Raw genomic sequence first — 25,071 nt, 5'->3', positions numbered from 1 at the left:
CCCCGGAAACACCGCCCGGGCCCGGCATGGCGGAGGAGGGACTGGGACAGGGACTGGGGCAGGGACAGGGAGAGGAGGAGGCGGCCGCGCTGGCCTGGATGGACCAGGCGCTCGACGTGGTCAGTGCGGGCGGGGGTTCCCTCTGTCCGGGCAGCGGGGAGGGGGCGGGAGAGCGGGGGCCGGCGAAAGCCCGTCCGTGCCCCCCGCCGCGGTAACGCGATCCCGTGCCCCCCTCGTGTCTGTCTGTCTGTCTGTCTGTCTGTCCCGCAGGCTAAAGAGGCGCTGGAGAAAGGGGAGGTTCCCGTGGGCTGCCTGCTGGTGTACGACGGCGAGGTCATAGGCAGGGGTAGGAACGAAGTCAACGAGACGAAGAACGTGAGTTGGGGTCCCCCCGGGGACGCCGTGTCTGGAGCACTGCTGTCCCGCCCTGCCCTGCCATGCTCTTGTCCCTTTACTGAGTCTCAGACGTGCTCTCTGGAGGCCTTTAAAGTCACCTGGGGGTTAAGAGTGAGAAAAACGTGACTCGTGTAGCCTTTTCTGCTGAACTTCTTTCCATAGACGCTCCAGAAACAGTTCATTTTGTTAGTAGACTGATGTTTTCATGTGATGTGGTGCGGCTGTTTGAAAAGTACCGAACTCTAAATTGGAAACCCAACTCTCCTGCTTTTCTAGGAAAAATTCCATACAAATAAAGGAATAAGTAATGAAGATGCAGAGGAAGACAAGCAGTTGGGAAGTTGTGTAGACTTACAGAATACGTAGAGTAACCACATGTCACATTTAGATTACAAAAATTCTTCCTTTTGACCAAATTCTGCTTTCTAAAAGATATTGCCTGTAAATTTTAGACATGTTGCAACTTTAAGCATCAGATTAGATCTTATACCTGCTGACAGACCCATTAAAGCCAACAGGGATTTTGTACAACTGGAAGTTTTGTATAAATGAATCTGATTGCAGGATCTGGCTGTAGTTTATATTAAATGTCTCAAATCTTAAAATATAATGTAAAGTGAAAATTAGTCTTTTAAGCTCAAAAATGTTACAGTAAAGATGAATCATTATACTAATTTGTGATACAGGACAGTTGTATTAAGATGATTCTAATACTACTTAAGAAAGCCAGATAACTGAGAAGCTAGGTATCTCATGTTACACTGTTGTAAACACTGTGGGAAGCAGACACTTTGTGGGAAAAATCATACCTGAGATATTAATACTGTGTAAAAATCATGTTAATAGAACATAACTGACAACACTGCTAACAAAATCATAATCAATTTAAAAATACCAGGAAACTTTCAGGCTTTTTTGATATCAGGATTGTCTGAATACATACTGAATACATACTAAAATGCAAGTAGCCTGATTTTAAAAAATTCAGCTGCATTTTGGAAACAGTAATCTGCTAATATCTTTGAAAGCCAAGCCTTTATTGAACTGCTGTTTAGCTCAAGTTTCAGTTCTTTTGTGGCTTCATTTTCATAAATGTTTATATTACAGTGAATGGAAATGCTGGGTACTCAGTGCTTCTAAATATTTTATCAGATACTTAATTGCTCCATATAGTCTAAAAGAAAATATAAGCTTGCAAGAAGTACTTGCTAGGAAATGTGAATGCAGAAAATTGTTTTCAGTTTTCTTCTAATGGTTTCTGGCATTATTTAGGGACAATCCTTGGGAAAAAACAACCCTCTTGAACCATTGAGGCAGTTCCAGCAGACATCATAAATGTCAAGGTTTGTTTTAAAACTAATTTCTTGTCCCACCTTATACTGAAGGACTTCTCCAGAACATCATTCCTCAGATGGGTAAAAAACATCTGATTTCCAGTTTTAAACGTTTTATGTTCTGTTTATAGCTCTCTGTTCTTGTGCCAGCATCATCCATTATTTTACATAGCTTGGATGTATTTAATGTCTTATTCCCCTTTGGCTTTTGTTTTTCCCAAGCCAACTGTTTAATTTCCTTTCAGAAGGCAGGCTTTCTTTCTGTGTTCATTTTAATAATGCTTTTATATAGCCATTCCAGCTTTGACTCATCTTTCTTGAATTCAGTTAACCAGAACTCTATACTTTATTCCAGATGGAGTTTCTCTTGTGCTTCGTTTGATGACAATAATACCTCCCATTCTCCCTGGAAGAAAGTCCACTGATCTTTTCCAGAGCTTCTTTGATCTTTTATGTTACTGTTTTGTTATTCTTCATTTGTTACCTTGAATCTTTTTTTACTCCTATCCAGAAGACCATTCAGCTCTTGAGTGACATCTGACCCTGTCACTTCTCATGAAGTCTCTCATCATATGAAAGACATCACATAGTCAGCTGTAGGTGTTTCTCCAGTTAATGCTGATGTCACAACTGAAAGCATTTAAGCAAAATGATCTTTGAGTGTCTTTGCTAATTGGTTCCCTCTGGACAAATATTTTCCCTGTCAATGCAACATCTCTTCTTGCTCACCCTACCTTTCTTGCACTAGGCCATTTTCCCCAAACTCACAATAATTTCACAGGTTGTACCAGATGCATTGTAGAAGTCCAGAGAGGTGAGCCTGCTGTTTCTTTTGCCTAGAAAAAAGCATTTGTCAAAGAAAGTACTAGGTCAGTTTAGTGTCAGGTATCTTACTGATTTTTTTGTTTCATTTGCCTTTTATAAGGATTAGTTTGTTAGCTTGTTTTTCAAAGTTTGTTATCTTGCCTGTTTTGCTCTTGAGTCTCTCATGGATCTCCAGGTGTCAGGACTGTGCATCCTTCTTATTTTTCAATACAGTGACTGTCTGCTTTGACAGGTTTCAGCCATGCAATACTCTCCCTTGATGTATTAAAACGTTGCTATGATACTGGCAGCCTCATGCACAAGTTCATGAGCATTTTTTGATGGCAGTGCTTTATCAACTTGGGGGTTTGCTTCTCATCCCTCTTCTATGCCCTAGGCAATTTCTTAATTTTAAATACCTAATTCTGTGTCTCATACACTGTAATTTGTGCTTTCATACTCTTATTCTGCCTTCTGATCACATTCTCTGCATCATTTTTATTGAAAACACAAATTATTCATTTTGTTTTGGAGTAGTACTATAATTATATTTGAGCCTCATCTCAAGGTCACTGTAGTAGTGCTAACTCCTTTTTGACGTGTTTTCTCTCAAGGTATTTTTACTTCTCTCAAGTGATTTTTCCTTTAGCCTTTTCTTTCTGACCTCCAAAATGTAGCTTTATAATATATTGACTTTTTTAACTTACTGAAAACTTTCTTCCTGATTTTAAAAAATGATCATTTATCCAGTTAGATCTGCAGTCCTTCCCTACAATTCTGCCCTTGCTCAGGAATCAACTTGCCTCTAGCCCTTGTGTCAAATAAATTCTACCTTCTCCTTAAATAGGTCCCTGCATCCTCAGATCTAACAGACTGAAGTTAGGAGCAGATAGCATCTTCTTTATCCCCTCTTTCATTCTGTTCCTAAACTGCTCATTTTGGTAAGAAGATTTAGTTACTGAAAACTCTCCATTATTTTCAGGCTGTCTCCTGTCACCCTGCATACTTTCTTTCTGCCCTGTACATCCATAGTAGGACATGTTATTGTCAGAGGTACTGCCGCTTACTCTGTGGAAGTTATTTGCAAAATTATTGATCATCCCATTCTTCTGGGAAAAGTTGCTTTTGGAAGAAGGGAGTTTATATACAGCTGTGTTTGTTTTATTTTATTTTTAAAGAGCATGGCTGTGGCATCAGCATTTCAAAATAGTTAGGCATGCCATTACTTGTCTTCATTGGGCAATAGTGTAACAAATGCCTGTGTAAGACAGTGGTTTTCGACAGCCTGGCGGTTCATTCACGAGCTTGTGCCAGTACTGTGTTCCCTCTGGCAGCTCCCACACTTGCTTGTTCACAGTCTTGCCTCAGACCAACCTGAAAATTTTCTTCCTTATACCATATGTGACCCTTCCCAGCTAGAAACATTTTTTTGGCATCTTTATTCCCATGTGTGACGCAATCATTCACTTCCCAGTAGAATGCTCTCTGTCTTAGTTCCTTAGTCAATAAAAAAGGCTATCTAGTCATAGCTTAATACAAAATAAAATCTTAAGACAGACCTAGAAGGTGGGTTTTCCCCATGTTTTGTCTTTAAGAGGTATCTTCAACAGATATGTAAGGAAGGAGCTCAAGAAACAAGAAGAGAGTAGTGTAAACCTTCCCCTTGCATATCCTTTCCACTTCTAAAAGTGAATAGGTTAGGGACTTCCAGAGCCCAAGACTATATCTGGATCATTGTTTCTGATAGCTGTCTGTGCACATATCCTCCATGAATTTGTCTAAACCTTTCTTGAACTCATTTATGTTTTTGGCTTCCATAGCATCCTGTGGCACCGAGTTTCACAATTTAATTATGCGCTTTGTGAAAGAGTACTTCCTTTTGTTTGTTTTATATCTGCTGCCTGATAATTTCATTGGGTGCCCACTTGTTATGAGAAGTAATAAATCACAATTATAACTGTGATTTTCCACATTTTTCTTGATTTTTTAAAAACCTCTACTGCAGTCCTCTTAACTTGGAAAACTAATTACTGTATCTGGTGAGTTAAGAGCCATAGTCTAATTAGTCTCTGAACAGTCTCTTTACTGTTCTGTAACTTGGATAATCCTTTCTCACTGTGAGGTGAATTTGTCCTGGTGTTCCCATGTCTTCATGATGTGAGATGACCAAACCAGGGTGTATTACTTAAAATCTGGGTGCAGTGGGATGTATTAATATTCCATATTAGGGTAATCTCTTTTGTGGAGCTGTCTTATATTACTGCAGAAGCTGATATGACCTGCAGCATGGCTTTTCTTAACTTGTGCTCCCAAGATCAGCAGAGGCCTGAAAGCTGCTAGGTGTATGCAGTATAAAGCAGTGTCTGAGGATAGAGGCATGTTTTCCTCTGGTAAAGAAGGCTTATTGCTTACAGAGGTGAAAAGCCAATCTGGTGAAAAGTCAACGTGGTGTTCATGTCTATTTTAATCTGAGGGGCATAAAAATAGAATAGCCACCACTTACATGTTTGAGTTACAGTAGCAGTGGTAGTTCCGAGGTATCTTCTGAAGGGCATTGTGCTTTGTGTCTCCATAAAGTGTGTACACTGAGATTCCAGCTGATGTGATCTCATTTATTCAACTAGGGAACCTTCATGGCAACATTTCACTAGTAGGTCTGGAAAGATCATGTCTGCATATTGATTCAGATCCGTGTTCTTACTCTGAGTGGGTTCATTACTATGTTAGTTCAAATTACAAGTGCACTCCCAGAATAAATTTCTTGATTGTGTCTGCTTACTGTTTGTGCTTCCTGCTTTGGTTTGTGTCTCGGAGATGGCAAGCTGTCTTCCTGGCAGATGAAATTATGCTGAGAAGATGCACTGGGGGAGCATCCCAAATGCACTCCAGCTGTTGCCACAAATACACCGTCCGTGGGACTAAACTGGATGTAGGCCACTGTGAACATCCTTGAATTGGTGCTGAGTCCTCAGCAATGTTTTGCTGTACAGATACACTCCTCTTGGCACTGCACTGTTTGTTAACATAGGCATAGGCAACAGAGATCTCTGTAGAAGTTTTAAAACATTTTTAAACAGTATTAAACTTAGCAATAAGTTACAAGTCCTCTGCCATTTATTGTAGAGCATCTCACTGTTATCACTACAGATCTTCACAGTGCTAAAATGTTAACCCAAGTTCACGTATTGAGGGAAAGTTATCTAAGGTCACATGAAGCAGAGGTACAAGTATAATTGGGATTGATTAAATAATAGTCTAATGCCTGTGTCGAAAACATCCTTTTTTCAGAATAAAAAAAAAGAAGGAAAACACTAGCAGTCTTAATTCAAATAAGCATCAGGCTCTGTAACTGGAGAGTCCCTTTATAACTAGTACTTTGTGGTATTTTTACTGTGATGTTTGATTGGCATAACACAGTGCTACAGACATTTGAGAGCGATACTGGGAGATTACTAATTGTTTTTGCCTCTCTGCAATTAAAGTCGACACTTCTGTTTAGGTTTTTGTACCATAGGTACTGAGATACTAATCATTCGGTTATCTTGGATTAAAAAAGGAGAAATTAATATTATTCTGCCTTTTTGTAATCGGGCATATGCTCAGTCCCTCTCTTGAGGGACTTACTGTACTTGTATGTATTCCCAGGCAGCAGTAAACCTGATGCAAACTGAAAATGCTGTATCTACACAGCATGCCAAGCTTTTCCAGAAACATACTGAAGTTATTGCATATTCACAGTGCATTCAATCCATGAGGGCACAGTAACATTGTCAGAGGGAGGAAAAGGTACCAGCTAGGAGCACTTTTCTAACATTTCCAGAGAAAGTAACCCAGTCTGCATTCTTGCTCTTGGAAGCACAGTGGACTATGGACTAGATCAGGTGTTCTAGTGGGCTTTGTATGTCCCTTAAGCTTCAAGTAGAGCTTTCAGCTTACTATGCTGACATGACTGGGAGAGGAGAACTTCTGAGCAGGTTACTCTGCCTAGGAACAGGTAGAAGAAAAAACCGATTTGCACTTGTGGATCTTGTGTGCTGCACACTAGCGACTGAGGTTGAGGTTGGATATGTTCTTTCTTGGGCTGAGTATTTCTTCTGCAGTTTGGGCAGCATGAAATTTCTTTTGCAACTTGAACCAGCAAAGACCATTACATTACTTCTATAACAAAAGTGAAAAATGCAAACTTTCAGAAAAGATGTATTTTTATCTCCTAGGCTACTCGACATGCAGAAATGGTAGCGATCGATCAGGTCCTTGACTGGTGCAAGCAACACAACAGAGATTACACGGAAGTGTTTCCACAACTGGTATTGTATGTAACTGTAGAGCCCTGTATCATGTGTGCAGCTGCTGTGCGCTTGATGAGTATCCTTTCATGCTTATTCACACTGGGAAACCGTATGTCAAGGCATTACTCTTTTGGCAGTGAGCCCACAGAGAAGGGCTTGACGCTATCAGGGAAAGCCAGAAGGGGTGGTCTGAGGGTCTGCACCCACCTCCATTTACTGCATGGTGAATAGCGGGAGACTCAAGAACGAAAGAGAAATGGTGCAATTACAACAAAAAGCTGTTTCTCTTGGAGATTAAAAATATGTTTTAGAGATATCTATTAGTAGGTAAAATGAGCGATGCTCAGTTCAGCCTTCAGTTTTTAATGTAACAATTGGTAAACTGTGTATTTTTGTTCCTCGGCTTTGTGATTCATGCTTCTCCTTTTCCGGGGAAGGCTGGATGTGCACCTTCAGCAATACATCTTACATTACTCAGAAGTAAGTTCTGATTTTATGAGGCAAGAATTGCAGCTCAAACTAATTTAGTTTGAAAAGTACAAGCACATCTTAGTGAAATTTAATGACTACTTAAATCAGGCTACTGTACTTCCTACTTGCTTTTCACTTTAACTTAATACCTTGACTCATTCCCATAAATTCCACGGGTTGTATATGGTTGTCGAAATGAGCGATTTGGAGGCTGTGGCTCAGTTTTGAGCATCTCATCTGATGATATGGTGGACACAGGAGACCCATTTGAAGTAAGCTGTGAAATGTTTCCTTTTGTTTTTCAGCTAGGGTGCTGTGTCTGGCTTTGTTACCAGGCTTTGAGCATGTTATGCGTCATGTTAAGAGGACTCAGATGGAAGATGATCAAAGTCAAGTAAACTTGACTTAATAAGAAAATAATGTAAAAAATATTAGGTCCCTAAATAAAAGAAAAGCCTGATGACAGTCTTAAATTATTAAAAAGAATGTATCAAAGGGGAAGGGAATTATATTCGTGGAACAAGGTAAGAATTAAATAATCTAAAATATGTGTAATACTTAGAACAGTAAGTGTAGGCTGCAGGAAGAGAGGAGGGAAAATTGTTTTAAAATGCAGAATGTATAAACACATAATCAATAAAGATCAAGTAACAGCAACTTACCAAGTTACTGTTTTTAGCTGAGCCATTGGAAGTGATTGTGTTTTTGCTTACAGTTTGTCTGTATATGAGGTAAAATGCATTAGCTTAGACTTACTTTGTATAGTTTAAATCCCAAAATAAATCTGGACTGCACAAGTAGCAGAGGAGATTTAGTTTAGGTATCAGGAAACTTCCTGAACAGTAAGGATACTGGAGTACTGGAACAGTCTGGGAAGAAGGAGTCATCTTTGTCATGTAAGAAAGGCTGGACAAGCATTCAGTGGACATATAGTATACATAAGTCTAGATGCTTTACGACATTGTACTACTATACCTATATACCCACACATACATATAGAGAGTATTTATAGCATTATCTTTATTACAGTTGTTGATGATCCTGCCTTATACAATGATACCGATTAGGGTTCTTAGAGTTCTTTTCCACACTTCATATTTATGATTTAATTAATGTAAAAACAAGTAATATATTTCAGCATTTTAAGTAAGCACTGAAAACTCAAGGCTCAAAAGAATTTAATTCAGCAAGACAATACTGTTTGGCACTCCAGTGTACATGTATTAGGCGTCTTTCCATCGGGGTGTTAGTGAGACTAGCATCTGAATTAATTTGAATAGTCAGTACTGGAAGAGTGTTCATTTGCTAACATTTAATTTTTTTATATGTTCAGAAGAAAGAAAGGAGAAGGTTCTTGCTGCTACAAATCCTTCCTTTGTTTCTGTAGGCAACTGCAGTGGAATCTATGGGAGTGACTAATTACTTTCTGTGCCGGTGAAGATTCGTTTAGTGTGAATGACATTCAAATGCTTTGTCACTAGTGTTCGTGGCCTGGAAAAGTATTTTGGCAGGACCAAAAAGGTCTGAGAGATGACTGTTTGGTAAAGAATAGGTGTGTGGATGAATGTTTTCTGGCAGGAATCTCATTTACAAATACCTAGCTGTATGTCTCTTATTTCCAAGTGCCTGAGGAGTATATGTTTGAAATACATTAATAAGAAAGAAATTGTAGGTTGCATAAAAATTTTACAGAAGTTACTAAGAAAGTTTGTTTTAGGGAAATTATTTACTCTACTAAGCCTCAACTTCGTATTTTTCAAACATATGAGATATTTAACCTGAAAAGGAGATTTTTCTGACCCGTAAGTTGATGGTACAGTTGCTTAAAATTATTGTGTACTTGAGGCATTATTGTGAAGTATGGAATATGTTATTCTCAGATATGCTCACTAACATCATTCTAATTTGAACAGTGCACTTCTGGCTATCGTGCTGAAGAAGCGGTGGAGTTGTTAAGAGCTTTCTACAGACAAGAAAATCCCAATGGTAGGTTTTACATTAATTTTGTATCCATTTTGATCCCTACCTAATTTAAAAGAATGATGGCACTGGTATTACTGTAATTCACTTCTGATAATTTTTCTCCCTTTCTGTTTCTTCTTGGCAGCACCAAAATCAAAAGTAAGGAAAAAGGATCGTCGTAAGTAGCCACAGTCAGGAGGGAGAAAGAAACTTACCAAAAAATTATATGTGAAGGTTTCTTCAGCGTCCTTGTTTAAAATGTACAGTTCAATCAAACTACTTCTTCCTGTGTTTCTGTGTATGTGATTTCTTGCTATCATAATGACCAAAAAAAAGAATAAATGGCTGTTTTTTAGAAAGAGGAAAATTTGTGGTTCAAGTTGTTTACAGACAGATGGATCCATTAAAATGATGGCGTTTTGTACAGCACGTTTGCTTAGGCAAGTAAGTAAATCTCTTTAAATCTCTTGGAAGGTTACATTTGTAAGTCCTTTATAGTCCATGTGTGTGTATTGAATCAAAAGGCATATAAAGGAATTGTACAGTCCTTGAAGACTTGAGATAAGACCATTGTAAATGTTTCTTCATTGTTTTTTACACCCCCTCTAGCGCAAGCCAGATTTTCAGACATAATTTCTGAAAGTCACATACCTGTGCAGACAGGTACATATGGACGATCACATGTCTCTGTGTGTGCTGTTGCTTAATAAGGTGAGCAAACATCACTTGGCTCCACAGCATCTTCATACAAAGTTGTGGAGAAGCTCTCTACAACTCTCTTTAGACTGTCCACTCTGCTTGTGAATATTAGTTTAAGAAATGCTTTATTTTTAACAATCCACTAAGAAGTTGAAGCTGTTGTCCACTACTAAATTACAATAATTGAGACAGGCAGATACAAATGAAAACCAGGAAATTGGTAATAGCATGAATTAAAAATATTTAAGATGATTATCTTTTCGTGGTGTTGGTTGGCTTTGTCATTTCCATGTACATTCCTTAGCAGTGCAGTAATTTATAATCCAGAAGAGGGCCTTCAAGTTCCACTAATGAATTAAGAATATAAGTACGGTTCAATCTTGATTTTGTACCTCTTAGTGGATAATTATATTAAGCATGAAACTGTTTGTAGTTTATTTGGCTGTTATTCAGATATTTGAGAAATGCCCTAGCTTTTATTTTGAATGCAAAAGAGTGGCTAAAATTTTATTATTATAAGAAGTGAATACAATTAAACCTTTTAGATATTTCAAATAAATACTTTCAAAAGTTTTTTTTTTTAAATATTAAAAGCATTACCTTGTCACATTATTATTCCTAATAACTTACAATTTGTATTTTGTGTATTTACTTATTGTTTACAAAGTGACATGAGGAAAGAAATGTTTTTACCATAATAGCTATTCTCAGAGTTTAAAAATAATATTCCTTTAACTTAAGCCCTTTAACTGACATCAGCGGCCTATCCTGTTCTCCTGACCATTACTTACAGCACTCTTTGAGTCTTTCCCTTTCCATAAACAAAATAAGTTATGACTGTGTTTGTAGATTTCATCTGCTTCAGAGCTCCAAGGCCTCATGAACCAGACAGCTAAGCTGGAAAAACCATTTAGGAAAAGACCATTTTTAATGACTATGATGGCTTTATTGAAAAGAAATGGGCATGCCTGTGCTTGCAGTATGTGGTATTTGGCTGTGATAGAAGATAGCCTTCAGTTCTCAACTGGACTAATTTTCTTATACCTTCAAGTCATTGAAGTCCAAATTAAAGGAAGGCATTAGGCTTGTGGCTTGTTACTGACATTAGTGACAGTAGGAATTGGAGCCTTCATACTGTTTTGGACTAGGACCTAAATCTCAACACTTTTTCTTCTTCAGAGGGACTAAGAACACTTTTCTTTCCCACTGCCTTCTTTCAAAGAAGGATGTTGTTAGCATTTGGATAGTGTGACAGTAGGAACCATGTAAGTAAGTAGAAAGATTACTGCTAGTAGGACAAAACACACTTTAAAAGCTGTGTCCAATTTTTCAACCCTTAAATTGGAACAGAATTTTTTCGTAATAGCAGTCAGTGGTAACCTGTCACTTAAAAAACAGTTCAAGTCTTGCACAAAATGAAAAGAGACTGAAGAGGGGGACAAAAATAAAAATTTCTCTTAAGAGTGATCAAAGACAATAATGTGCGTCTTGGAACAGAGGCATGACAGATGAATAGCATAGCAAGATAAAAGCTGTTGTTTTACAGAAAGGTTATAAAAGATACTTCTGCTTACTGTAATGTGTAAGCAAAAAACCACAATGGTTTAATATTAAGAGGCAAATTTGGATGTATAGAACTGGTTTTTTTGGTTTGGTTGGTTGGGGTTTTTTTTTGTTGTTTGGTGGGTTTGTTTTTGAGGGGGGTTGTTTGGTTGGGTTTTTTTTGTTTTGGGGTTTTGGGGGGGAGAGGGGGTTGAGTATAATAATTAGCTTAGGGAACAAACTGCTGAAAGATTACCCTGAAAACAAAAATGTGACCCATTCACCTGCAAATCCTATTATGTATGCGAGTAAGAACAAATGCAGATATTTTTATAAAAGAAATAAATCAACTCTTCTTGTGAACACAAGCTGCTCATCAGAGCCGTGGCATGATGTCTTGACAACCATCAGGGGTGCAGCTGTCTCCTCCTCGCTCCCCCCAGTCAGTGCTCTCCTTCCTGCCTGCAAATGGCCATCCCACCACGGTAGCAGCAGCTCTGGCAGCAGGAGCCCGTGGAGGCTAGTCTTGTGCCACTGCCCTCAGACATGTGCCTCAAGCAGGTGTCGCAGTCTGATGTGCCACAGCTCTTCCTAACCATGAGTTTTGAGTTTGTCAGTGTTTTTTACAGTCAGATTGAAAAACCTGAGTGTTCCACAAGAACTTACAGAAATTCTGGGTAGAATGTTCTAAGTTCAGTCTCAGAGAAACCTCTCCATGACTAAGCTCAATGCAGGGACTGGAAGAAGGCAGGAGGCAGCCACAACAATTATAACCTGATGAGTCAACTGGTTTCAGTGCTCCAGGTCAGAAAATAACCTTAAAAATCCAGAGAATTAGAGAATACAGAAAGAAGAATGTCAGAAAAAGAACTGAACCATTCTTGGAAGCTTATTCAGTGAGAAGATGCTTGCTCATGGCTGTGGAAACATAGGCTTGGTTTGTAACTGCTGCTACCAAGTAAAATCCTGCAGCAAACTGGGTTACACAGCCTGGAAGAAGCGTTGCTGTCTGTTTGCTGGGGACCTAGTGTCAGGTTTTGGCTCTAGCCCTGGAAGAGTGTCAAGAGCAACAACTTTAATTGTTCCTGACACCTGGAAAAGTCAGAGCAGCAGCTTATAAATAACGCTTTTCATTTCACAGTGCTTTTACCTATTTTTATCTGTTTGTTTCTAGGTTGCCACATAGCAGGGCCTCAAGAGCAGCAGTATTCAACTGGTTTATTTAAAGAAGTTTAAATTCTTCACCATTTTTCCCTTGCTGCTTGATAAATAAACACTTAGGCTTCAGGGTTACATTTACCTTGGACTGCATTTTTACCAGTTCATCACAGGTAAACATGATTTTATTTCAGCCTTCGGTTTGCTTGTCAATAGCTTGACATCAAAATATATTGAACTAGCTAGGAGGGCAGGAAGCAAAACAACATGTCTTTGTCTCTGCTAAACCGATTACAATTGACAATCTAAGGCTATAATAAATATGTCTTGTGACTTGCACATTAGAGGAGAGCCTGAATTTAAATTATAGCTTTGGGTTTTGAAATGCTCACTGATCCATTCCATTCCCATTAAGAGCGCCTTCCGCTCTGCAAAATTAAGTGATCTCTTTACATGACAGTTTAATTTAATTAATTTATTTTTCGATATGTACATTTATGGAGTTTCTCCATTAAGCTTTTGAAATGTCTGTAGGTCCTGTGCATTAATGTAAATGCACCATGGCCCATAATTACCTTTGGCAGGCTTAGGGCACTGATAAAAAGATTATATTTTTAAAAACTAAAGTCTTCAAACTTTCTCGGTGCTTGGCAGGAAATCTATTTCTGTGTTTTATTTGGAGCAAGGCTCGGGAGCCTGCAGCCAACAACTCCAGTGTAGGCAGTGACTGTTACATTTTAGAAGAAAATACATTTGAGGCTAAATGAGAGAAGGGGAGAGGAAGAGAATTAGTGCAAGAGTACTAGAAGCAGCTGTTTGTTTTGCTTTGTGACTGCCAATATGTACTCTTATCATTAAAGTGCATCTAGAGACAAGGTATTTTCTATGAAATTACTTTGCAAAACATGGATCTTTGTCTTTTTAAGGGGCTGCCCCAAAGGGGTTCATCTTCCTTTTTCACAATAGCTTTGCACTAGCCAAGAATACTGGATTCTCCCTTTGCCTCCTTCTCCCTCCTTTCTAAAAATGAACTTTTCAGGGAAATATGGAATTCAGAGAAGTTTGAAGGAGAGCAGATGGCCAAGAGTGATCCAATAGGATGTAAAACTTCAGTTAGGTAGTTGCTTGGCAGGCAAGGACAAGTGAGCCTGTGATGTTTCCATAGTGATGTTTTTACATGGTGCCTTCCTTTTGTCTTTTAAAAATCTAAGTGGTTTAAAAAAAGAAAAGGGGGGGGTGAGGGTAAAATAATATGAAGGGCTCCACCAGGGGCAGAGACTTGGGCTCATCTCTGATTTCTGCATGAACAGTGATGCACTGTCCTCAGCTACAGTCGCACACATCAGCCTCAGTTGCTGTGGTGCTTGTCTTGCTGGATAAGGCAAGGACTGCTTCTGAAATTAAGATATATCTCAGAATGTAGTGCTCTAGGAGGGGCAACTGTTTAGGCACTGATTTTTGTGGTGTCACGTTTTCACGTTTACCTGTGGAGGCAGGTTTGCTGTGGCACTTCTCTAACCTTCAGAGCTTTCTCTACATGCAAGAGGCAGTGCAATAAAAATTAATGCTTCCTGTGACTTTGATTCCTACTTTCTCCTTTCAAGCCTTAGAGGTAGCCATCACACTCATATTAATTTGTGAGGATATAAACAACAGCCATTATCTGTATGACCACACTGCGCAAGAGAAACAAGGTTTGTAGGGAGAGGCAATATCTTATTAAGCCAAATGACAATTGGAAAAAAACAGGCAAGCTTTTCAGCAACCAGCTGTAGGGACGCCGAGTTCAAAAGCTTACCAGCTTTTTCCACACACTTAATGAAAGTAAAACGAAGATTAGTAACTACGTACCATCTCCTTGCAAAACCTGCTTTTCTTGGAGGAAAAAAAAGGACAGATTTGTCTATCAGCTGGTTTGAGCAGGAAAAGAGGTTTGTTAGGAGACTGGACTCATGGTAAACTCTGCTTCTAACTCTCCAGCAGAACCCTCCACTGCCTCTGTACAGATGTGTCAGCACATACGCCAGCACTTTGTGAGAACCCAATGCAATCTTCCCTTCTCGAAAGCTTCCCAGCAAGGTGCTGAATGCAGCAGCTCATTTACTGACCCCCTCACCCTAGAGCAGGGATACTCTGCTGAGGAGAAGCAGGTTCCTATCGGGGGTGCTGTGGGACAGCAAGAGTGGTTCACGGTACCTGTGGTTTAGGAATCCCAGGATGAACTGCCCTGAATGCTGTGGTACAAGCAAATGAAGTCAGTTTATCCTGTGAACAAAGTTACCTGGCTGCCCTTCTGTGCTACAGCCTCACTCGTATATTACTAAATCTGTCCCTGGAGACAGCAAATACTTCCTTCTTAAAGAAATTAATTTTCTTGCCCTCTGCAACTTTTTTGCAGTCATGCTGTGCAGCACTTGTACCAGCAGCAGCCTGAATGAATAATTCAAAACGATACCTCTTTAGTGCACTTTTAAATATCTAACTGTGTTAATCCCGTCAGGGTGCTCCATCAGGATGCTCGAGCTGCCAGGGACAAGGCTGAAAGCTCTCAGCCATGATTACTCTCAGCCACAAAACCTTGATTACTTACAACACAGGATATTTCAGAAGCATTTCCACCACAGGGAAAATCTGACAACTTCAGTGTGGGCAACTGCTGCTCAGGGAGATTCAACCTATGGATTTACCTACAGATGTACAGGGTCCTTGCAGTGCTGCTGTGCCACAGAGGACAATTAGGGAATGGCATTACAGTGGGTTGGGGCTGGCAAAGTGGAATGGCTCAGACTCCTGTCCCTCTTTACCTTACACTCTGCCATGGATGCTTCCTCAGCACTCACTCACTTTAACATATTGTACTGAAAGTTTATTCTGTTCATTCCTGTGAGCCTTTGATCTTCCTTTATACTCTGTGCAGAGTTATAGAGTGCTCCGATTTGGAACCACCTGCCTATTCATTTCAGATTTCAGACCACCCTGAGGCAGTGCTACTCAGCAGCCAGCAGCACTTGCCTGTGTGCCGAGCATATTTTCATTTTGCACCCTCTTTTCTCTCCTGCTGCCCTCAAGAGCAGCAGCAGCTGCACAGTGTAGCTGAGAAGCAGCAGCGGTGAGAAGCCTCTGCCCTCCTGCTGCTGCTTCAGCTAGAATAATGCCAGCTACCAAGAAGGAATAACCAACAAGGAGCCTAATGAAACAGCAATCTGGCATCAAGATGTGTATATAGTTGCCATTTGTTAAACTGACAGATGACATTTGGAACATGCAGCCCCTATTCATTTTTTGAAGCTAAATACTGTCTTGAAATATAGTCTTTGCCATTAGTGTTAAAGCTGATTTGCAGCCCAGACAGGTCCAGCTGTGCTTTTACACATTTCTGGGCATGAGGTCAGATTCCTAGCAGCTATAAGACTTTTTTTGCGATGAACTGGACAATTAATGAACAATAAGAAATTACCCGCCCTCTCGATTACCTTGAACCCTACCTTTATTTTTCCCCTGCTACTTTTTAATGTAGAATCCCTTATACTTGGGAAAAAACATAGGTTTTGACAAACAGTTTTTAATCAACTGAAATTTCATCATCTGCTACTTAGTCCCACTCGTTTACATTTTTATGTATCTACAATAACAAGGTGCCAAAGGAAAGTTCCAAACACCTTCAGCAATAGTTCAAAATTTATTCATAAGCAACAAAACCTCATCTTTCTTGGAGACAAATACCTCAGACATTATATTTTAGGAACAGTTAAAAGTGTGAAGGGACCCAGCTCATCCAATTCAAAAGCATAGAAATCATGGTGAAGATGCAATACTCCTTTACACCTTCAAATTGCTGTCAACACTTTCATGATAACTTCCATTTCCAACTCCAGAAATACTCAGAAGAATAAGGTGCCCAAACTTTATCAAAGGATTTTAGACAAGTACTTGGCTGTTACCTCATATGCTGCTTCATCAGTTTTATTGATAGAGGCCCAGAGAAGTCATCTGACTTGTTTATTTAATGTTTTCAAAATCATTCAATTTTAGCACTAGGAAGTCATTCCACTACTATGACATCTACTTATTTTTGCACATAAAAGAGCAAAAATTAAGCCTTCCAATATGCAGAAAAATTGGTAACGAAATGGCTACTAATGACTGAAGGGAGTGAAGCATCTTCCATGGGTGCATGCCAGGCACAAAAGCGTAGAATATAGCATAGCTTCATCTCATGTTCCTTCAATGACTGAACCAAAGTTGGAAAATGGTAAAGCCTCTTGACAAATGCTTTCTCCAGCAGCTAAGGTAAGAGAAGGCAAGAGCATGGCCAGCAACCCTCTCACTGTGATTTGCCATGAGGCACAGGTTTGCCAGGAGTCACAGCCCCACAGGAGCCACAAGAGGAGCAAGAGCCTGCAGAATGTTTGAGTCACAAGAACATTTTCTTTCTTTACGTTAAAAAAAAAAAAAAATCTTAAATGATTTACATATGAATTGCTTCTAATGAGGACACACAAGCTCAGTTTTCCAGCAGACTTTTAACAAGGCCAAAATTAAGGATACAATTACATGGCAGAATACTAGACTGAGATCTTCATGGTTTTTATGTCAACAGTGAAGTCAGCCACTGCTGGTGGGTGGGAAGCAGCTCTCTTTGGGGATGTTGAGCTGGTTGATTTTCTGATTACTTCAGAGAATTTTAAAAATAGAAAATTATAATAACAGGCCTACAAGACTCTGTAGCAGCTTTCTGATTAATGTGAACCTCAAGTTACATGCTAAGTTCTTGTCCATAAGGTATGCTGTTCAGACATTTTCTAGATGCTATTTAACATGTGTCTTCTGAGTCACATTAGTCAAAAGAATGGGTCTGTAATTTAATTATTGAAAATGGTGCATCAGTGACTTATTTCCCAGGAAAGAGAGTTAAAAAACCCCAACACTGCAATTAATGCTGAAATGGAACCCTTTTGCTTTGGCCTTTCAAAAAATTTTCCATATGGCAGGAGCCAAGTGAGACTGAAAGAGCTTAGAAAATTCTATTAGAAAGTCATCTTCACCCAGAGCTTTCCCAAAGACCAGAGGTTTTATGACTCCTTTTTATTTCTTCCTCTGCTTTGGGACTACCTAACTGTTCCCTAATTTCCTGCAGAATTATAGGTATTTCAAATTTACTTCAGAGACCTTCAGTCTGCTCAGCATTGCAAATGACTCAGATTAGTTAAGGATTTTAGAACTCAAAAGAGATGTCCTTCAGATCCACAGTGGTTGTAGCTTGTATGACAGATGACCATCACAGGAATAACATAATATACTGTGCTTGATTTCCTTCATGAACGGTACAGCCAGCAGTTCACAGACCTTTCCTCATGGCTCTTATTTTCTTTTTTCCACTATTTTCTAAGCAAAAGATTCTCCATTTTTGATTCCCATAGAAATGTAAGTAATTATCTGAGTCCCATTGAGCAAGAGACCCTCACTCTATGACTTCTTCAGAACCATGCAGTTTGAAAATTTAGAACAGAAACTTTTAGAACCTGAGCAGGTTAATCAACAAAATCAGCAGCATAGAGGATTCTCAGTGGGGTTCAGACACTCTCCCAAACTGAAGCAAGAAGCCTGGAAAGGTTTTTAAGCGCTGTTATGTCCAAAAGTACCATGAGGTGAAAGTTCCGTGATCCACCTCTCCAGCCTTCTATTTACACCACCATCTTCCAACTTCACTGAGTATCTTCTGGGTACTTTGGGCCATCCACACTCTTCAGAGGAAGAGCAGGCCTTGCTGCACCTACTAGTGGGCTGAAATATATTCTGACTGTGCCTGACTCATCCAGACAGTCTTGAACACACACTATGGTGACAAGCATGCCTGAACTTCCTTTCAGAGATCTCCAGAACACTGCCTGAAGCTGTGCAGTGTAGGTGCCATAAGCTGTGCACATGGCACATAAAGTTTGAACATGAATGAAGTCAAGACCCCTCTGATAGACAGCTGACTTGAACTGTGTGTGAGGAGTGTGCTGCTTAGCAGTTTGGCTGAACTGGGCTACCATTGCCTTAACTCTTTTCAATTAGTGCCCTCCGGGAATTTCATAAAATCCAAGTGATATTTCTTTTTGGCCCGTAGAGTGTGCTTATTTTCTGCCTGACAAAATAAAAGGATCAGAAATAGAAGGAATAAGAAAAAAAAAATGACAGAATGGAAAAATTCAAATAAACACAAAAGCTATGGCAAGTCCGAGCGCCACAAATGTAAAATGCTAATATGCAACATCACTGAAGCTTTGATCTGTGGAATGTGTAGGACACACATCGGAGCCTGTTTTACTTACAAGGAAAGAAAACAGTCCTGCTTCCAATACATTTATTTTCTAACTTCCTTTCGCTAAAAACATGTTTGTTTTTAAATTAATTACTTTGGGAAAAGGAAAGAGAAATGTGTGCAGTGGACTTGGAGGAAAAATAAATACTAATTAAAAAAAAAATTAACCAGGCACCCACAGAGCATGTTGGAGACTGGGTTTCTGCTCTTCAGCTATTTCTGGAGGCTGAAGGAGAACAAATGGACTGAACTAGTTCTTCCCTTCATAGCTGTTGCACCAGAAGATCTGCACCCTTTGTCCTTCAAAGTACAGAGCAAGACACAAGAAGATGCAAATATAATGAGCCACACAATCTACACACACCAGGTTTTTTACTTGATCTTTAAAACATGCTCTTTTTGGGAGACTCGAAGTTTGGCATGCCAAAGCTTGGGATTGGACTAGATGCAATCTTTCTGCTGTGGAGAGCTAGCTGTTAATACCTATTTCAAGTAGACTCTGCTCTCCACCACTTCTAGCCACTGCCTAGAAAATGGTGAACTGATGCTTGTGCTGGTAAGTCGCTTCACTAGTCCAGGGGGACTCATAATAGGAAAACCCACCAGCTATAAAAATCACTTCTCTCTGCCCACCCTCCCCTTCTCTCTCCCCCTAGAAGTCCTGCTGGCTCAATGTGTTTATATCCCACTGGGGTCAGATGTACCCCCCAGCTCCCTCCAGTGAGTGCACAGCATTCAAGCTGGGCTTTGGTGGTCACACTGCACTTGTTCTGCCCTGCATACATAAGCTCAGAGCCTAAAAGGTTCTGACCACCACACATGTGGTTAGTTTTAAGAGCAATTCAGACTTGTGCCTGACTGATAGAACCATCGTACCTTTTGTTTCCAGGGTAGGTATTTTCAGTGTGTCCTACCTGGCCACAGTTTTCAGATCAGGCTGTTCCTGTGTTGCAGTGTAATAAGCAAAGGCAGATGATCCAGTTCGCAATGTCTTTGCCTGAAGAGATATAAATCACATTGTTGGTATTATTTCTTCACATGTTGTGTCATTTGCTGAACAATTAAGTATGTGCTACTGAAGGATTAATAAGTGAGCCAAGGCTACAGAACATAATGCAACTTGGCAGCAAGAGATGACAATGCAATTCTTTAATACTGTAATATTATTTCATGTAAAACCAGCTGATGTAAAATCAATTCTATGCTAAATTGTGTTTTCCCCTTCAGTTCTCTTAAAACAAAAGTGGGAAGGATACCAACAGCCCATAAATAGTCTCTAAATAATGTGTTACAGACTGATGTTAAGTGGCACTCTCACAAACCCATATATAGACTATGAATTATAATAGCTGAAAGTACAAAAAAAGTAATGAAGGTATATCTACTTTACTATTCATTACATTTCATCTTTGTGAGAAAATGCTATTCTTATTCCAAGCTATATACCTTACAAAGTTAACACAAACAAACTATATGCTTTAGCCATATCAAAATCTAAATACCTACATCCAAAACATGCACAATTACGCATAAGTGTATTGTAAACTATACATAAATGAGTAAAACCCACTAGTTTTAGGCCTTTTCTCAGTGGAATTCTATTTATCATACTTTGGCAGGTAAATCGATAGATTCATCCTCACAAAATTGCACTTCTTTCAATAAAGGTGAGCCTCTGGGGTGTGATTTTGGACAGTGTGTCTAGGATAGCTCAACATTAAGATCACTGGGACCCAGAGTGGGTACAAAACCAGTCAGACAGTTCAAAAGTTTTCACTTTTGGCTATCTTTTCAATAACTGCTTGAGGGGCAAAAGATGCTGGCCCCTTCCAGCTCCTGGGGTGGTGTCACGAAGAGCCCATCTCTGCAGCGGCTGCTGGCTCTGGCAGCCATTGCTTGAGAGAACCAAATAAACATCTGGGTAAAATCTTTGTCGGTGACATGGAGAATGGCATCAAATGCACCCTCAGCAAGTTTGCCAATGACACCAAGCTGAGCAGTGCAGTCAACATGCTGGAGGGAAGGGATGCCATCCAGAGGGACCTGGACAGGCTTGAGAGGTAGGTCTGTGCCAACCTCATGAAGTTCAACAAGACCAAGTGCAAGGTACTGCCCTTGGGTCAGAGTAATCCCAAGCACAGGTACAGGCTGAACAGGTAATGGATTGAGAGCAGCCCTGAGGAGAAGGACTTGGGGGTGTTGCTGGATGAGAAGCTCAACATGATCCGGCAATGTGCACTCTCATCCCAGAAAGTCAGTCGTGTCCTGGGCTGCATCAAAAGGAGCGTGGCCAGCAGGTTGAGGGAGGTGATTCCCCACCTCTGCTCTACTCTTGTGAGATCCCACCTGGCATCCCCAACATAAGAAGGACATAGACCTATTGGAGTGACTCCAGAAGTGTGATGAAGAGGAGGGTCATCAGAGAGCTGGGCATCTCTGCTGTGAAAACAGAGTGAGAGATTTTGGGTTGTTCAACCTGGAGAAGAGAGAGAAGGTTCTGGGGAGACCTTATAGCAGCCTTCCAGTACCTAAAGAGAGCTTATAAGACTGCTGGAGAGGGATTTTTTATAAGGGCATGTAGTGATTGGACAATGAGGACTGGCTTAGGGTAGGTCTAGATCAAATACTAGGAAGAAATTCTTTACTTCGAGGGTGGTGAGGTACTGGAACAGGTTGTCCAGAGAAGTTGTGGGAACCCCATCCCTGGAAGTGTTCAAGGCCAGGCTGGATGGAGCTCTGAGCAATCTGGTGTAGTGGAAGGTGTCCCTGCCTATGGCAAGGGGGTTGGAACTAGATGATCTTTAAAGGTCCTTTGCAACCCAAACCATTCTATGGTTCTGTGAAACAACCCTCCCCTCCTGGCAAAGTATATTTCTCTCATTCTCTGTGGAAAGCGCTTGGCTGTTGCTAGCACAACAATTACACTGCAGGAAAATGTTGTTCCAAATAATTTAGTCTTTATTTACTCAGAAGAAAATATAAAAAAAGCTAAAAGGTGAAGGCTAATGAGATACTGACATGGGAATTATTTTACAGTAATAAAATACTTTCCATGTTTCTAAGGGCACAACATTATACACGGGTCCACAGAGAATCTTCCAGAGCAAGATTTCCTAAGGACCTTGCACCTGTTCACATAACTTCATAGTGGGAAAGATGCTGCTCCATCAGCCTGTCCCATCACACTAAGAAGGCAGGGTATAAGTTAATTGAAAAGACTAGGCACAGCATGGGCACAGGGGAAAGCAAGAAAACAGAGAAAACAACTGCCCTTCCTTTCCACGTTAAGTGTATCTGCAAAATGTTTTTTGAAACTAAAGTTGAAACTACTCCATATTCCATCTCTACAGTCTCACTATTTATCTATTTATCTAGTTCACATATATGCATTTGGTTGCTTTTTAATTAGTATCTTCTTATATAAAAAAGCTAAATTAGGCTATACCTTACTGTATAACTGGAAAAACACAGTGGGGAATAAGAGCGTACCAGGAGCATGGATCAGGCTCCTGGTAATACGGAGGCTTTTGCTATTCATTGTGATAACAACTAGGAAAAGAATGATGCAATACAGAGCTCAAGGCTTCAAGTTTTGCCTCTGCCACAGACCCTCTTGGACAGGGTGAGAACTACTCAGTGTCTTCATTTGCTCCTCTAAATTACAACATGCTCAGTAATAGTAAAATCAACTGAGGAGTTTGAGGCTAAACTCTCGTAAACCAATTCTGAATCTCGTTTGATTCCTTCCATCATGTCTCTCATTAAGTGTAAAGTGCCTCCAGCAAAAGGCAGCTGATTAAACGGATTCCTCAGTGACATAATGAATTTACAAAAGCCCTCCAATGTTACTGGGGATGTTTGGGAAAAAATGTCTTCAGCCACCAAGGACAAAGTCTACTAAGAGGGAGAATCACTTCATTTCCTCTGCCCCAGAGCCTGACAAACATTCCCCATCAACCCCACAGCCTGAGAGGACATCCTTGTTGAGCACTGGAAGGGAAAGGAGAAGGGGCAGGGACACTGCTATCCATCCATCCATCCATCCATCCCACCAGCACAGCAGTCCACAGTCCCCACACTGAGGTGTGCGGGTCACAGCCTCCTTGTTTTCCTTGGCACTCATCGCCCAGTCCAGCTCAGCTGATTTCCCCACAGCAAAGCTCTCCAAGGCAAGTTCTACTCACAGACAGGTATTGCCTCTCGGCACAGGAAAGAAGTATGAAGCTTTCCAGCATTCAGATCCTGTTTTTAATGTGACTCAGCTCTGCAGAGTCCATAAGGATGACACGGGTTGTGTTTTATTAGCAGTTAGGTTAATGTTTGGAAATAACAAGACTGATGGTTTTATCTGTTTAATCATTTGGTGCTGCCAAGAGCGACCATAAGCACAGCCCAGTGGTGCATGAAGATAGTACAGCCTGACATTAGTTTCCCACCACTAAAATCCAAACATTAGCATACAAGTTGTGTAGCAGGCTGGCAGGGGCAGACAGCCAGATCACTGCTATTGGAGTGACTCAATGATTTTAATTTTTCTTCATGGAGATTTTCAACCTCCCTGCAATGGAAGGAAATAGGGATGGGTGAGGTGGGCTAGTTTCAAAGTTAGGCTGTTCATTGTGTTTGTCCAGCTTTCCTATGCCCTCAGCTGAACTAGGCTACAGAGCTAAGGACAGAAAGACTCCTCTAGTTTTTCCCCAATATTATTTCACTTGTGTGTGGGTCCTCCCTCTCTTTTTTCTTAAATCTCCTCTTTTCAGGTACACTCCCTAGCAAACAGTAACTGCAATGCAGATCCACCATATGTAACCAGGCAATTCTGAACTACCATATGCAGCCAGCAGCAGCTGTAGCAATTTATCACTAAAAAGCAATTGGATGGCTGGATCATGCAGTCAGCTGGCACACAGACAACACTGGATGTGGCAGATGCCATCAGTGTAAAGAGCAGAATAAGAGCCAACAGGAGTCAACAGACACAGGGATGTTGTCTTAGCAGACAAAAGCTACCTCAGTTAGTGTTTATCACCATTTATCACTGAGTAAGTGCAGCTGTTAGAGCCACTGATCCTTCAAAACTTATGTAGAGCAGAGTTTGGAGGATTTTGACTTACTCAGAACACCTTTCCTTCTGTACACAAAATCAAGGAGGAGAAAAGCCACTGAAACAATCACAGATAGAGCCGCACTCCAAGCAAAGCTTCCTTGAACATGCAAACACATGCCTTACCCATTTCTGGGAAGGCGTGTGGCTGTATCCATAATGGTTCAGCTGGCCCAACAATTCCAATGAGCAAGTGCTGCATTGCAAAGCTTATAACCAGACACATAAAATGTGTTTTGTAAAAGCTTCTTAGCAGCCACACAGGTGGGCTGTCACGAAGGGGACTGGCTAGGCACACACAAAAGAGGCAGGGCTTCTGCAGGGCTGGCAGATCTCAAACAGAAGGACTTGAGACTCTTAAAGCTTCCACAATTGCCCTGCATCTAATTTCTTTCTTCTATTTGTATTCTCTTGCTATCTACTCTTTTCCAGTCAAAAGCTGCAGTAGCAGCCCATGTTCTTGATCACCTCATATGTCGGAAGACGCTGTCAGGAGCTGCCCATGGCTTTAGCATGTCAGATCAACACTTTAAATCCTTTTTTCTCTGCCAGAACTATGCTGTTTGCTAGAACAAAAATAAGCAGAGTGTGAGCTCTGCCTACTCTCACTGCCTTTCCTCAAATACTTACCAGAAAAATAGCTGAAGCACAACACCCACACACTGCACAAGATCCAGACTCAAGCAATCCTAAAACAGGCTTTTTCCCATCCCAAGTCTATGCTAGAACTAGTCAAAATTTAACACTTGCAAGATCATAACATCTTTAGAGCAGAGGAGGTAGGGGCGGGAAATCCAAATAAATCTGAACACACCCAAAACATGCTGCCAGTTCCATAACTAACAGAATTCCACAATGCTAAGCTAAACTAAAAATAGAATAAAAAACTGTCTTATCACCTCTTTAACCCTAACCTCAAGGCCACCTCTACTCCACAACTACATATTTTCCCTCCAGGTTCACATTTTCAGTCTTGCCATCTTCTCTTGCCTTGAGAAACTTTTG

At 40.4% G+C, this 25,071-nt stretch overlaps 1 protein-coding gene across 1 annotated transcript; it reads left to right on the top strand.

Annotated features, from left to right (window-relative positions):
• The first annotated feature begins 7 nt into the window (after positions 1-7).
• ADAT2 (adenosine deaminase, tRNA specific 2) lies at positions 8-10,205 on the top strand. The gene is made up of 6 exons (XM_017825943.1): positions 8-119; positions 271-375; positions 6,749-6,899; positions 7,460-7,566; positions 9,208-9,280; positions 9,402-10,205. The coding sequence occupies exons 1-6, from the start codon at positions 27-29 to the stop codon at positions 9,440-9,442; spliced, it is 570 nt and encodes a 189-aa protein (XP_017681432.1). The 5' UTR covers positions 8-26; the 3' UTR covers positions 9,443-10,205.
• Positions 10,206-25,071: the final 14,866 nt, after the last annotated feature.

The sequence above is a fragment of the Lepidothrix coronata genome, unplaced genomic scaffold, assembly GCF_001604755.1.
Source record: "Lepidothrix coronata isolate B3197 unplaced genomic scaffold, Lepidothrix_coronata-1.0 Scaffold123, whole genome shotgun sequence".
Taxonomy (NCBI): Eukaryota; Metazoa; Chordata; class Aves; order Passeriformes; family Pipridae; genus Lepidothrix; species Lepidothrix coronata.
Note: the sequence above shows the minus strand (reverse complement) of the source record. Positions and strands in the feature narration are given on the sequence as shown.

Excerpts from the sequence above, each read along its gene's own strand:
- ADAT2 (XM_017825943.1), top strand. The coding sequence starts at position 27 with ATGGCGGAGGAGGGACTGGGACAGGGACTGGGGCAGGGACAGGGAGAG. Across the intron at positions 120-270 it reads TGGACCAGGCGCTCGACGTG|GCTAAAGAGGCGCTGGAGAA; the intron begins GTCAGTGCGGGC and ends TCTGTCCCGCAG. Across the intron at positions 6,900-7,459 it reads AGCTGCTGTGCGCTTGATGA|AAATTCCACGGGTTGTATAT; the intron begins GTATCCTTTCAT and ends ACTCATTCCCAT.